Source organism: Pistacia vera, unplaced genomic scaffold, assembly GCF_008641045.1.
Source record: "Pistacia vera cultivar Batoury unplaced genomic scaffold, PisVer_v2 Contig368, whole genome shotgun sequence".
In the NCBI taxonomy this organism is placed as follows: Eukaryota; Viridiplantae; Streptophyta; class Magnoliopsida; order Sapindales; family Anacardiaceae; genus Pistacia; species Pistacia vera.
This window is the reverse complement of record NW_022196188.1, coordinates 267984-283158: the sequence shown is the minus strand read 5'-3', so window position 1 is coordinate 283158 and position 15175 is coordinate 267984. Positions and strand designations below refer to the sequence as shown.

The window sequence follows — 15175 nt, the reverse complement described above, 5'->3', positions numbered from 1 at the left end:
ATATACTTATGAAATACCACTTGCATGCCGAACATGCAACCCAAAAAATATTCAAACCCGCAACTTACAAATTGAATTTCAAACCAAGGTAAAGAGGGTTGTTCATATACACAAATCCACACCTACATGTCACCCATAAATCATCACTTGGCTGAAAATCAATAATCCTCATGTCGTCAATATGCATGTCAACACCTAAATCAACTAAAACCAATATCTCTACCAATTAATAATCAACAAACCGGCCCTACCAAAATTGATTAGATTTTCTCACAACCATGACCCATTTCAATCTACAACCCATAACTCCATTTTTGGCATAAACATTAAAGATACATATAATTTCACACAATATACCAAATACCCTTTCACCCCACAAGCAACATAAACATTCATTCAAACTAATCTAACACAATGTTCATACCATGTACCATCATTGCACTTCCAAGTTCATGTTTGCCAAATCTCCTATAAGGAAACATTCATATTCAAATCAATCAAAACATAGCAAATCATACGTAACACATTCAACCACGTGGATAGTCACATTAGCTAATCACCTTCAATTATCAGTCTCTAAAACATAAATCTTATATTGATTTCTAGAAAACTTGTCAATTAAGGCACAAAATTTCACAAACTCAACATTACCAAATGTTCAACCAAATTTGGAAAAAGGAATTGATTTAATTCCACATAACACACTATAATGTCTCAACTCAATAGCACACAAGAATACTTTAAACTCAATAGCATACCAACACGCATCATACATTAATCGCACCTTCTACAACAAGGTTGAACCATCTAATACTAGAAAGGTTTTACCACAGGCAAAAGTAACTCAAGAGGCTTCAAGAACATACACTTCCTCGCAAGTAAAATACATCATACATGCTAATTAAAATCTCCTTCACACTCCAAATCAAGATTTTGGCTAACCCCTTACTATTCCCTCTGCCTAAGTTGTCGAGACAATACACCCATACTAATCAAATTCATATCTTACATTTATAATTGCTTCTGTGGCACATAATAGATTTTAACTATTCTTGCCACTTGTAAAATTTCTAAGACCATTTGATGGTCCCATCCAAACCTTTCCCCATTAACTATTATGAATGATGCCTAAAAACCACAATTCTGAGTGATACGATAGATCTCTCCACCATTTCATCTCTAGGCTCATTTCCCCTTCCTCATGCTTGGGGGAACTATTAATTCTACCACAGGTCTCGTGCGAGGTTGGCCACATCGACTCATGCTCATGCAATTAAACTTTCTTTCTCAAAGATAAAAACTTTATGTGTGCATCATGAAAACATCCGAAAAACCTAAAACATTTGCTCTGATACCAAGTTGACATAACCCGTCCTGACCCTCCCTATCCCATAGGCTCTGAGCGCACCCATGAGACTCGGGTGACCGAGATGTGCCATGTGGGAAAACTATGAAACTTGTTTATGAATTAAAACATCATAAAACTCTTCTAGCTAAAACATTTATAAGCACTCTTTTTTGTTTCTCACAAATAAATATAACGTCATTTGCAGATAAACAAATGCAACTGAATTTTTTTACAAAATGAAATGTGTGGTATCAGATTTTTCCATATCTTTAACAATCCAGAATATGATGAAGAAATATAAACTTTGCAGCAGAAAATAAAACCCAACGATGGAATATATGATGAAATGAAGTCATGTGGCCCAACCTTGAGTGGGATTCACTCCTCTGCATGATCTCCTTCTTGACCTGGTGGGGGGAAATAAAACATTTGAAAATGAGGGGTGAGCTAGAAATGCTCAGTGAGTAGGGAATGGGTTAGTATGCAATAAAAGATTTCAATATACAATAAAACATTCATGCTTATAAAATTTCATTTCCATAAACACATTTTATAATATAAGTCATCTTTCATAACAAATGTTGAAGTCTCTCATTGCAAAACTTCTTTTTGAAAACTATTATGGTAATCAAATCAATGCTCATGTTTCTCTAAAAAAATCCCTCAAGATTTTAATGATCCTGCAACACAGTTCTTGGAAATAGACTATATATATATCAACAACAAAGACACATATATGTTCCTATATATGTGTCTTTTCAAGATCCTTATCAACAAGAAGATTTTCCCAATTTCTCTTTATCACATGTCATCTGCAGAAAGCAAAATTGTCAATATTCCCTGCAGAATTGAAGACTTTCAAGATTTCCCTTATCAATAATATTATTTTGTCGACCAATATCAGAATAGATCCTCAATAATTCAAGACACGTTTCCAAGACAGCTCATCACCTTATCAACAACTTTATCTTTTATTCTGTATTGTAATTATGAAAACGGATTCAAATGTTGTTGAAATCTGGACTTTTGTAGTATAAATATGTATCACTTAGATGGCAAGAGCAGAATGAAAAATAGACTGCAAAATTAGAGAGACCAAAAATTTATAGTCCCTACATATATATAGGAACAACATTTGAATCCGTCTTCATAATTACAATACAGAATAAAAGATAAAGTTGTTGATAAGGTGATGAGTTGTCTTGGAAACGTGTCTTGAATTATTGAGGACCTATTCTGATATTGGCTAAGAAAATAATATTATTGATAAGGGCAATCTTGAAAGTCTTCAATTCTGCAGGGAATCTTGACAATTTTGCTTTCTGTAGATGACATGTGATAAAGAGAAACTGGGAAAATCTTCTTGTTGATAAGGATCTTGAAAAGTGTGTTGATAAGAAGAATCTTGAAAAGTCTTAGACATCTTGTTGATAAGGATCTTGAAAAGTGTGTTGATAAGAAGAATCTTGAAAAGTCTTGGACATCCACTGAAAGCTTTGCACATGTGATAACGGCGGTGCTGAGTCATTGTCCTATTTGATTTGGAATATTGCAAAATAGTCATCTTCATCTTGATCACTTGGTGACTTGGTATTGTCCGAATCTTCTTTTTGAGATGTGGAAGATCCAATGGCCATAATAATTTTGTCCATTTCTTCAGTAGTTTGGCATTGAGCCAACTCAACCAGAAGCTTTGATTTTTGCATCAGAAATGTTGCTTGTTGTTGAGTTTGACATAGATGAGGGTGTTGAGATATCCATATTTGCACTACTGGTGGGCTAACATTTTGGGTGGAAAAGCTAGGCCATCATTTAATAAAGAATTTTCTTCATAATTCTCTAAATTATGGAGGAGGAGGTGTAGTGATATAAAATTGCCAACTCATTATCCAGGCAATTAAGAAATTGCTGGAAAATGCAAGTAAAGGATCTTCACTGTTATTGAAATTTTTTGCAAACAATTGATATCCTTCCCAAACCAAAGGTGGGAGAATTTTTTTCATTTAAACCGAAAAAATTGAACCATTGTTGAAACCATTTTGGAAAAGTTTTGTCAAACATAAAAAACCAAGAATGTGTTGTATGTGTTAAACAGAAAGCATAAAACTAGGCTTTTTGATAATCTTTATATGAAAATTCTTGGGGAATAAAGAACTACACATATATATTAATAACTACATATATATGCGTCATATATATACATATATATGTGTATATAATAAATACACATATAAAGAGATTTCATTATATATATATATATATATATATCCACACACACATATATATGTACATACACACACACACACACACGCACACACAAACATTGTGTGTGTGCGTGTGTGTGTGTGTGTGTGTATATATATCTATGTATGTATATACACATATATAATATATGTATATATCCAAACCATCTTTCAATCACATGTGAAAACTCTCACCCAACTAGTACCCAAGGGTAAATCCGTCCAACCCAGCAAGATCTAACATCGCGCGGGTTGAACCACTAAATCCATCCTACTAGGCGGAATCGATCACTGCTCAAGCCTTCGACCTAGTGAGACCAAGCATTACTCAGGATGGCACAATCATATCTTGTCTAGCGATATCTGCCTCGCTCAGGCCTTCGACCCACTTAGACCGGCAAACCAAATCATGTGTAGCGATATATGTCTCGCTCGGGCCTTCAACCCACTTGGGCCAACAATATCAAATCTTGTGTAGCAATATCTGGCTCGCTCGGGCCTTCAACCCACTTAGGCCAACAATATCAAATCATGTGTAGCGATATCTGCCTCGCTCAGGCCTTTGACCCATTGAGGCTGACAGTATCAAATCATACGCATGCGTAGAATCAAATCAATATCATGAGGGGGATGGGTATTACATAGGGTGGTTTGAAAACCACTAACATTTCATACTTATTCTTAAAACATTTTTCTCATAAGCATATAATAAAATTCATAACATCTCATGTAACGTAAAAATTTAAATGCAAGTTCTCAAATGCTTTCAAATCTAACAATTTCAACCCATTTTCATTTCTTTTCAAACTATTGCCCAAAAGCATCAAAATTTCATCTTTCTCATGTCAATCAACAATTTCCAACAATAACATTGCAATAAAGCTCATTTATATAAAGAAATCAAACATATTAGTCAATTTAAAACAATAAACAAGTATAAATAAACATTTAGGGTAACTTTTATTAAAATGAAAGTTAAGGTTTTAGATTTTTTTTCCACTCACCATTTTAGAGCTCCACCCTTAAGCCGAAAAATATTGAAATCCTCTAACAATGCCCCCGCTTGCCTCCCTATATACAAAATCCAATAAATCCTCCATACATAAGTCCCCCTAAGGTAACACCTCAATATTAAAATCATAGGACACTTCACACCCCAAAAGATTAACATAACTTCTTCTTTAACAAAACTGTCTCATAACCAAACATCGGTCGCTCTCGAATTTTTCATAAAAATTTCATTCATCAATTTAAGCCATAATTTTAATGGGGATTTCTAGAGACACATAAGTTGTTTCAATAATTTTCTCAAGTCATTCTAGAATCAATAACTATTTAAAACACAATTTTCTTTCAACTCATTCAAATCTGCCAACTGTTTCCAGAATTGAAGTTATTGATTTTGAAAATTCGTAAAAATTTAGCCTTTAATCGAAACTTCACGAAACTCCCCAGAATTAAACTAGACACATATAGGATTCACAGAATTTAAAATCACTCAATTTTGATAAGAATAGATACATCAAACCATTTTCCAAATATACATGTTCTGCAGAAAACGAAAATTCCAGAATTCAAAAGGCAACTTCAAAAATCCATATAAAATTCAATTCTTCAAGTTTTCTAGTGAAATAAATTTATAAACACTCCTCAAGAAGTCTACAACAACATATCCAAAATTCAGCTTCAAACAAAAACCCAAAACATACAAACAATTTTCGGAATTCCAGATAGTCATATTTTTGTACAGTAAACTCTTATATCAAAATCACATCTTTAACCAAATTTTATTTAGGAAACACATATGTATTCAATCCACATAACATTATTAAACTCAATCTTCCCGTTTTAGTGTAATCTCATGTCCTTATACTCAATTATAACCAACACAAATCTAATGAACTAAAACTCATCAAAGAGGGAAATTTTAAGTTTCACTCACCTCTCATATGCTTGATCTTCCTCCACTCTCCGATCACCGGAGTTTTGCTCGCCGGTGGCCACTTTTCCAACAACCTCCGCCGCCCTCTTCTCTCCTCTCTCTTTCTATTCTCGGATTCATCTGTCTCTCCCTTCTTTCTTTTCTTCTTCCTCTCTTTCTCTTCTTCTTCCTTCTCTCTTTTCTCTCTTTTCTTTCTCTCCTTTTTTGTCTCTCTTTTCCTCTGTTTTCCTTCTTCTTCTCCATTTTTCTTCTCTTTGAATGGTTATTGTTCATCAAAATATCTGAAAATTTTTAATTTAGTCCTCACTTGTTTCAGATATTACATATATTCCCCCTAAACTTTCAAATTCTTACACTTTACCCCCAAAATCACAAAATAAAATTTATTAAAATTCCATACAGGGTATTACACGATCAGTCAGATCCAGCCGGTCGTGCACCATTACGACGACTTCTGGCCACCCTCCAGCGATGGTGGCCAACTATCGACATTTAATAGGTAGGTGAGAGAGTTTTTGTTAATTTTTAATATTTTATTGTAGGAGGATTTAGTAACTTAACAAACCTATTTGTTAATTTTCAAATCCTACTTCGTAATGATAACTATCCAACTCAACTTTTTCAAAAATTCTACCCAAAATAATAAAATAAACACACCCAATAATAATAATAATAATAATTATTATTACTATTATTATTATTATTCTCTAATCAAGACATCATGATACTATTCTTGTCATGAAGATGCTCAAACGGATTTATACAGATTTATTGCATAAGACTAAAATGAATCCATTTAAGCATAATCCTGAAAAAAATAGAATTACCTGTGCGTGTATATTTGTAAGTGGACTTTGGCACTTTATGATTCTCTTAGTGTGTTGAAATTTGGAAGCTCTGCATTTTATTTCGATCTTTATTAGGCTCAAATTGGGCCTTATTGTAGCTTTAAAAGCCGAAAACTTACTTTAAAAATGCTTTATGCTTTTTTAAGTCCAATTTGATTTCTTACTGGACTTGGAGGATTATTCCTTTCTCCCAACAATGCCATAACGATGATTGCGTCATTAAGGTAGTTGAGTTGTTATGTTGTATAAAGCTATTTGTAACAATCCACATGCAGCTGGGTACATACTGTCCACTTCTTCATGAAACATTGGACATATCGTTAGCTTCAAATGGCTGAAATTAAAATTTTCCAGATTACGACATTGGTCCCATGATTAACAGTATAAAATTAATAACAAGCAAAAATGAAGAACCCTGAAATTTTAAATCGAAGTACAGCTTCTTAATTTATCAGTAGGTCTTCCAATCATTTACATTGATTAATATGCACAGAAACTTCTGCAGCAAATGCAGGAGAGTGAGATACTTGCTAATTAAATACAAGAAAATTCCATCTTATGCACCAAAAGCTTTCTCAAAAATATAACAACATCATTCACCTGGTTGTTATAAGTGAGCCAAGCCGAAAAAGAAGACTCAACTAGCCCCTGCACTGCTCTTGTTTTAGGTGCATGGGGTTATGAGTCCACTTCAGGAAGGGAAACATTAGCTCTTAATAAGTTAGTGTAAAAATTAGCACTTCATCTGATTTTGGTTTGAATTTGTGTATTCCTCGATACCATACTTTTGGTACACTACAACCTGATTCTCATCCCACCATCGCTCCGCTTCCTTCTCCGTGAATCGCTTCCGACTAGAAAACATAGAAGAAAGAGAAACAACTGTCAATTCAACTCTAATTCAAATTGATACATGTAACATATATAATGCACTGGTAAGGCTATTTACACAAGAATTTCTACTGAGAAAACTAAAAAGTAAAACTTTCAAAACATATGGTCGATCAGTTGATAGGAAATTACCTAAATCTTACGCGCTTTAAACCCTTCTGCCCACTTTGCAAAATTGTAAATGTGATGTATATGCCAGGTTCACACTGTTCTACCCATTCAGGCTTCGATGACTTAGTACCCTTCTGTTGAGGTTCTGTTTTTGCAACATGTGAATCTTCGACTGATCTATAACTGTTGTCATGGTGAAAGTCTCTCCCATACACTGATTTCAAAGTATCAGAGAACACAATAGGAGAGTTGCATAGACTATCTACTTTCCTTTCTTTCGGTAATTTAACTTCAGGAAGCACATTAGTAGCAGTAAACATAGGATGTGAGGCGTCAAGCTTGGTACTATTTTTCTGCACAGTAGTGACTTGAGGAAGATCCGCAACCACCCCATCTTTGGCTTCTCTTCCAGCAGCGACTTTTTCTGACATAGTGTGAAGCTGCACCAGTAAGATTTATATCAAAGACTGCTGAGCATGTATGGATGGAATTATATAAAAACTGATTTCCAATGATCACTGGGTGATTGGTCTTCAAACATAGAAACTATAATTGTAATTTTTTTTGTTGGCAATTCTCAAATTTGTGTTATTTGTATCCCTAATAACCCTTTAGCAACTTTGCCACATTCATGAACCCTTAGCATATGATCAATATTAATGTTTTAGCAAGAACTTTTCCACCACATTCTTACATACCACTTCATCTATGGACTCCAAGCACCCCATCCTCACATAAATATGGATTATACAATGTCTACTTATTTAAGAATTTTATGGAATCAAAAGGCATAAAATATTGTTATCTGAAGTTCAGATTAAAAGAAAATATCACTAAAAACACGAGTCTGATGAAGTGTAAATTTTCCACAAGTTGCAAAGAACAAGTCTTTTCATCACCCCCACATAATAGCAAGAAAAGAAAAATTACCCTTACTGCCAAAGCTTTTATAATCTCCTTTGCTGCTTTACACTTTGCAGCTTCCTCCCTTGCCAGTGACCAGGCCTCCTCAATTTTTCTTTGGCAATCTTGAAACTTGTGTTCACCAATTTGACATTGCATTTCAAGACTTCTAGCCTGTTGAGTAAAGGACTTTTAGTTGAAATAGTGCATGCCCTAGACTATACTTAAAAGCATTCAAAAAATAAACAAGAAAATATGAAATATAGCTTAAAAACAACCTGAAAAAATAGGGCATTTCAGAAAACAAAAAACTGATTTTGACGTCATATAATGTAATAATTACGAATACTCAACATTTTGGCTAAGCAATGATTAGATACTAATTGGTAAGCATGAAAACCATTCAGGACATGGCCCCTAGCAGATTCCAATGAGTTCAGTGTACTAGTATTTATACTTGAAACATAATGAAGTGTCCCTGATACAAAATGCAATTTTAACCCTATATCTACCAATCGAAGAAAATCATTATAAAATTCCAATGCATGAAACACAACGAAAGAATTTGGGGTAAAGTAAAGCATCACAAAGGTTGAATTCCATATAAGGAAAAGAAAACAGAAGACCAAGTGAAGATTTTAGAATAGGTGGTGGTTGATTTCTTCTATTTGTATACTTTAGCAGTAATTTGACCCAGTATGCAATAATAATTCGTAAGAGTTTCTTCGCAGAAACAGAAATATGGAAAGCTCCTGGTGGTTCATTCAGAAGAAAGCTACTATTCAATAAAATTTTACCTGTATTCCCAAAATACTAAACACAGTTGTATAATTCATACTCTGTCCAATGTTCAAGTCAATTTTATAATAATCTATTCAAGTCAATTCAGATAATAGACAAGGGAAGGTCCACAAAATGGAGTAGCATTTATAGGCTTCAATATCATGATTGAGAAAACCAATCCACAAACTTAAGCCGTAAGGCACAAAGCATATCAGGTATAGGAAGCATATCAAACCAAGTTTAAGTCAATGTAGGATTCTAAAACAGGTAGTATATCAAGTTGTAGTTTATAAGGAGCTAGAAGGCAGACAAAGTGCAAATTTTGGCAGCCAAGGTACCAATCTGATGTTACAAACATTCCAGGAGCAACACAAGAATACCAAAAAGGATGTGCTATAGTGTACTAATCTATGGCCAAAACCAAATATAAGATACTGCTACCCTTTGAGTGTGTCTTCAAGCCAATGTTTTACATTTTTTGTGTGTCTATGAACTGGAGTAAAGAAGAAACAGATATGATACAAGCAAATACCGAGGTGTAATCAAATAACAATCAACTTTAAAACTCTGAAACACAAATGGAGCAATCACCTCAGCTCTCAGCCTTTGAACTTCGTCAGTGAGAGTCTTGTTTGATTCTGACAAGACTTTGTCTTCTTTAAAGGCAATAGGAATACTAGAATTTGATCCAGCAGAAAGTGCTGAGCAAGAAGACAACTGATTATTTGAAAGAGGAGCAAGTGCCAGAGAATTATCAACACGGTGCATTTCAAATTGGATTGGGCAGGGGACTTGCCCCCATCTTTGCAATCCAGAAGTCAAAGAAGAGACCAATTCTAAGTGTTGCTGCCTTTCTCCTCGAGTTTTCAAGGTTCTTGGTTCCCCAGGTTTGCATTCTACATCACAAATCTGTTTACTTGAATATAACTGACCCCTTGTAGGAGTCACTTCTCCCCTCTCATCTTTCTCTTCAGACAAAACCCCTTGTGAGTTCATTAGACTCCTTGGACTACGATTTTCCAGTTTTAGTAATCTTCCTGAATGTGTGACCTTCTGCAAATGGTTGAAACATGTATCACAGACACGAGAAGGCTTATCTTTATTTGGTGTCAGTGATGCATTTGTAACCTTTTTCCCACTACAAACACTGCAAAAGAGAAGACCACAATTATAGCAGTTACGCTTCTTCCTCCTGAACCCAAAAGGCATTTTACAACCACTACAGGCTGATTGATCACTAACAGTGATAGATCTGTGTAAACAAATTGCAGCAGTTAGACTAGATCCACAAACTATGCTCTCAACCTTCCTATCACGCAAAGCCTCAACAAAAGCTGGTGAGTTTCTATCTTGAATATCACCTAACCCTAGCTGTCCATTTGCATTCTTCCCCCATGTGTAAACATTTCCTCCTGATGTTAAGACAGCAATATGATATGATCCTGACGAGATCTCCTTAACAAACTCCTCTTTAAGCTTCTCCTCAACAACTGTTATTGACTTATCCTTGGCCTGTGGGTTCCCTAACTGCCCATGCACTGCACTTCCCATTGTATAAACCTTGCCTGAACTGGTAAGTCCAACTGTCAACATTCTGCCACAAGAAACTTGAACAAAATCAAAATCCACAAGTTGTGCAACGCATGTTGGTAAAAGCTTTCTCTCTCCATCAGCATGTCCAAGCCTCCCTTTATCACCATCACCCCATGTGAACAGTTTTCCACCAATGGCAACAGATTTGTAACGATCAGTCATGATCTCCACAATTGCAGCTGTATGCCATGGTCCACATGCAACAGATTTTACCCTTAAACCCCTTAGAGATTCAACCTCTTTTGGTTGGAAAACATTTTGCAGATTCCCGTGCCCAAGAACCCCAAAAGTTCCATCTCCATATGTAAATAATTGCCCAGAGGTGGAGACAATTGCTGTATGCCACTCCCCACATGCTACTTTTGATATAGTTACACAATCTAAAGGACCACAAAGTTTACGTGGAAGCCAGTGGCTTCTACTTCCCATCTCACCCACCATATCAGCACCATGATTATTGTCACCCCAAATATACAGTTCACCAGATTTTGTTCGAGCACATGTTTGAAATTCGCCACATGACACATACTGTACAACTGCCCCATTCAGGGATTCAACAAGCTTTGGGTAGCTCACATCCACATTAACTTTATGCCCAAGCCTTCCACCTTTCCCCTCTCCCCAACAAAAAATTTCCCCTTGTTTCGTAACTAAGGCTGCATGTTTACCCCCCAAAGCTATACTTTGTACATCTAACATCTTGGTTGATTCTAGCAATTTAGGCAACAGAGCATCGACCACCATTTTATTTTGGCTGGCAGAACAGTCACTGGCACCACCAATAATTCCTCCAAATACTCCTTCCCCCCAGATCATGACATCCTTCAGAACATCTTCTTTTTCTATTAGTGGTGACCCATAAGTAGGTGCTACAAACCTTTGAGACTCATTCTTTAGGCACTCTTTGCCAGTATAATTTGATGCCCACTTCTCAAAATTGTCTGTTTCAGTGAAGTTAGAGTTTGGAGTTGAGATGTTCACCACATTTTGCACATGTAATAAACTTGATTCGGATGAATAAAAGCTTTTGGAAGAATATGATAAACCATCAGAAAAACACCTTTCTGAAAGTGAAAGGGAAGGACTCCCACATAAGCTGCGTACCTTCAAGATGAAACATAATGAACCACATTAATTTAAGGGTAAGGTTGCAGATTTTCTTTAATCATGACCAGATAAAATGCCATGTTCTTGGTCAAAAATCAGAAGTAGAAAATTGATATATTCTTGGTCATATTCATTAATCATGAAGAAGATATTATCTCATATTCTTTGCCGAAATCAGGAAAAAAGAAAAAAGAAAAAAAACAAGTTAACATGGATAATCACAGACAGTCTACCTTAACAACTATAGGAAAATACAGATCAGTGACACTCAATTGTTGAAAAATAAATAAATAAATAAATAGAATATGAAAAATTAAATATAAAATATCTGAATCCATTTGTAATCCGAGCATCAGATTTCATTCATCTAAAACACCACTGAATTATCATAGTGGCATCATCTTATCATCCAATATTTTTAATTGAGCTTACTTATATATATTTAAAAAATTATTTTAATATTGCTGCACTGTGGTCAGTTTGTCCAGAAACAGATTATTTTTGTGTAAGCAAGGTCTTGTAAAGTGTAAAATGTATGATTCTAAAATTTCATTACTATACTAAAAAAAGCAAAGCAGAAACACAGATTCTACACGGTAAAGACCAAAATCAGGATTTGAGGGACGAACAAAGGACTTGGAGTAACAAGGATGCTCTCAGAGAAAATAAACCCCAACACATAAGACAAAACATGTATGAGCACATCTCACATTTTAACTGATATCCAAGTCATAAAATTGGAATAATTTCCCAGATTAAAACTTGAAACCATGATAGAACAGTATCTTGTAAAGTAACACAGAAACGAGATGGTATTTGAAATCTAAGAATACTCGGTTGCATTCTCCAGGAATCCATTATGCTATCTTTAGAAATGACAAACTGGAAAATCGACAAAATTTTATATGTATAAACTTATACATACCATTTCTTTTTTTTTTTTTTTTTTTTTTTTCCCCAATTATCCCTGAAATCATTAGCAACTTTTTTTTGTACTTAAAAGTTTCTAACATTTCATAAGCATTACCTAATTAAACTGATTTAATTACTGACTAACTATGACCATGCCAACAATCTTATTCTGCACTATACATTCTTTTTGAAGAAGAAAATCATAGCTACAAATAAACATAGTATCTTATGCAGTAAACTATATTGGGGTATTTAAAACCTGAGATAACTCAGTGGCATCCTCTACAAGTCCAAGATTATGTTTTCTTCTGATATAACTAGCTGGGCTACTAACACAGCTTTGTATCCCTCTTCGGCCCCTCAAAGAAGCACACGGCCTGGAACGGTGACACCTCAATATCACAGCTCTCAAGCCGATAAACCATGAATCAGCCTGAACTTTGTCCTTGCATATCTATAAAAAGTAATAAAGGAAAGATAATTAAGCTACCAATATTGGCTGAGAAAGTAAAAATGAAAAAGGTAAGAAAATTAAGATCATAAGATGTGCAAATAGACCAATGGGTTTTATTACCAAATCAAGTGAGCGTTCACCATTCGCATAGATAAGTGAAAAAGACTGCAGCTCCCTGTCTGGTTGAAGTTGCCTCTGAAAATTTATCTGCAAAAGGTAATTTCACCATCATATAAATGAGAAGTACATCACTGTGATACAGTTTAACCAAAAGAATTCACATAAGACATTCGCATTTGTTACATACAGTCTTCTGCCCAGTAACAATCTTTGTAACTGAGCTCAATCTCAATTGCTTTTCTCTCTGCCCAGAATACCAAATCAAGAATTTTTCATCCTGCAAAATAATTGAAGTTGCAATCATCCATTGTAAATTTTCCAGAAGTACAGAGAAACAGCATAATAAATCAAAATGCAAGAAATTAGGAGAGGTTGCTGTTAAACGGTACCAATGCAGAGAAGAAGAAAATGACTTGCCAGGTGATCCAATTGTGAATGTCACAGAAATGTGACCTCGGTCAGTTCATTACAAAAATGGTGCCATTGAAAGCATTATTTAAATAGTAAATACAGAGCAGACAGATGTTTAATCAAAGTATATGTATTTTCATCTACCATATCACTAAGTAGTTGACAACAAACGTCCGTAAACGAATCACACAGTCCGGAAACTCTAAGATAAGCTTTACAGTAGTTTTTCCTTCAATCCACCAAATATCCTTAGCTGATATACTCTCATAGATTGGTTATCTTTCTTTACCATACTTAACAGTGTTTCAACAGCATTTAAATGATATTATTCATAATAGCAAGTCATTCAGTTGAAAAGAGTAATGGATAATTCTGCAAACTATAGTTACAATAAATTTTCTGTAGCGTGCAATCAGAACCGTGGTAAGTTCCACTCCAGGGTTCCATTGAAAAACCCCCCCTAGAGTACGACATGGTTCTATTACAATTCACTACCCTCAATGATTAGGATAAAAATATATAAAATAGAATAAAAGAGTAATTATATATCAGTGACTTTGAACAAATCATCAAAAACAGCCTTGTTCACAGGTGAACAAATTGATCATTGTTGTGTACAACACGGTACCTAAAGCATTCAACTGTTCTCAATCTTCTTATCATTTCAGTCTATTGGAAGAATTTATGTAGATATATATATTATTCCATAAATTAACAAAACACTTGAATAAGCAGATGACAAAAAAATATATACATATATAGATATTCTAAAAGACATGGAGACAGCAGCTAATTAGCAGGCAAGTGTAAAAAGGTAAGAAAAAAGAAAGATGGTTGTTTCCGTGTGCAACCATAAACACATGTATACGAAGTTTCAAATTTATTTTAGTGATAAGAAGGCCAACTGAGTTGACTCAAGTTTCCTTTGCAAAATTAAACATAAAACTCTGATCATTCACAAAGCGGCAGCATGCAAATGAGGTTACCAAGGAGAGTCTGAAAGGGCAAAATTTGGGCTTCCCTCTTCTTCCACACTTCAAAAGATGAGCACCCTTCTTTATAGATAGAATTGCCTGCCCAAAAATCACAATAAATTTACAAGATAAAATCAGAAATTTAGTTTACAAACACTGAATCACTAGTTCCAGAACACAAAAGGGTACTACAATAATTGCAAAAAGATTTATTTTCACATAACATCATGAACAATAATACACAATAAGAACCTGTTCAACAGTCCTATCAAAAGGAAGTGTTGTTAATAACTCTTCTTCAACCATTTTTGGCAGAGAATTTCTTCCAACAAAGAAAGTCACTGATTAAGATAATGGGAACAGACAGAGGAAGCAGAATGAGAAAGGTGTTTGTTTCCCCAGAAAGGAACCGTAGCAGGAGAATGTATGTTCACATTCACAACCAACTAAAAGAAAGAAAGCATAAGAATGATTCTGCAGAGAGTATCAAATTCTATTCTGTAGATAAATTTGTTCTGTTTCTTTCTTTATTCCT

General features: G+C 34.7%; 1 protein-coding gene across 1 annotated transcript; it reads right to left on the bottom strand.

Moving 5' to 3' along the window:
* Positions 1-6822: 6822 nt before the first annotated feature.
* LOC116140285 (PH, RCC1 and FYVE domains-containing protein 1) lies at positions 6823-15175 on the bottom strand. The gene is made up of 9 exons (XM_031425935.1): positions 14893-15175; positions 14653-14739; positions 13443-13532; positions 13256-13342; positions 12941-13135; positions 9661-11766; positions 8314-8460; positions 7405-7823; positions 6823-7235 (listed from the first exon to the last, which is right to left on the bottom strand). Exons 1-9 carry the CDS (start codon positions 14944-14946, stop codon positions 7115-7117), a joined length of 3306 nt encoding a protein of 1101 aa, XP_031281795.1. The 5' UTR covers positions 14947-15175; the 3' UTR covers positions 6823-7114.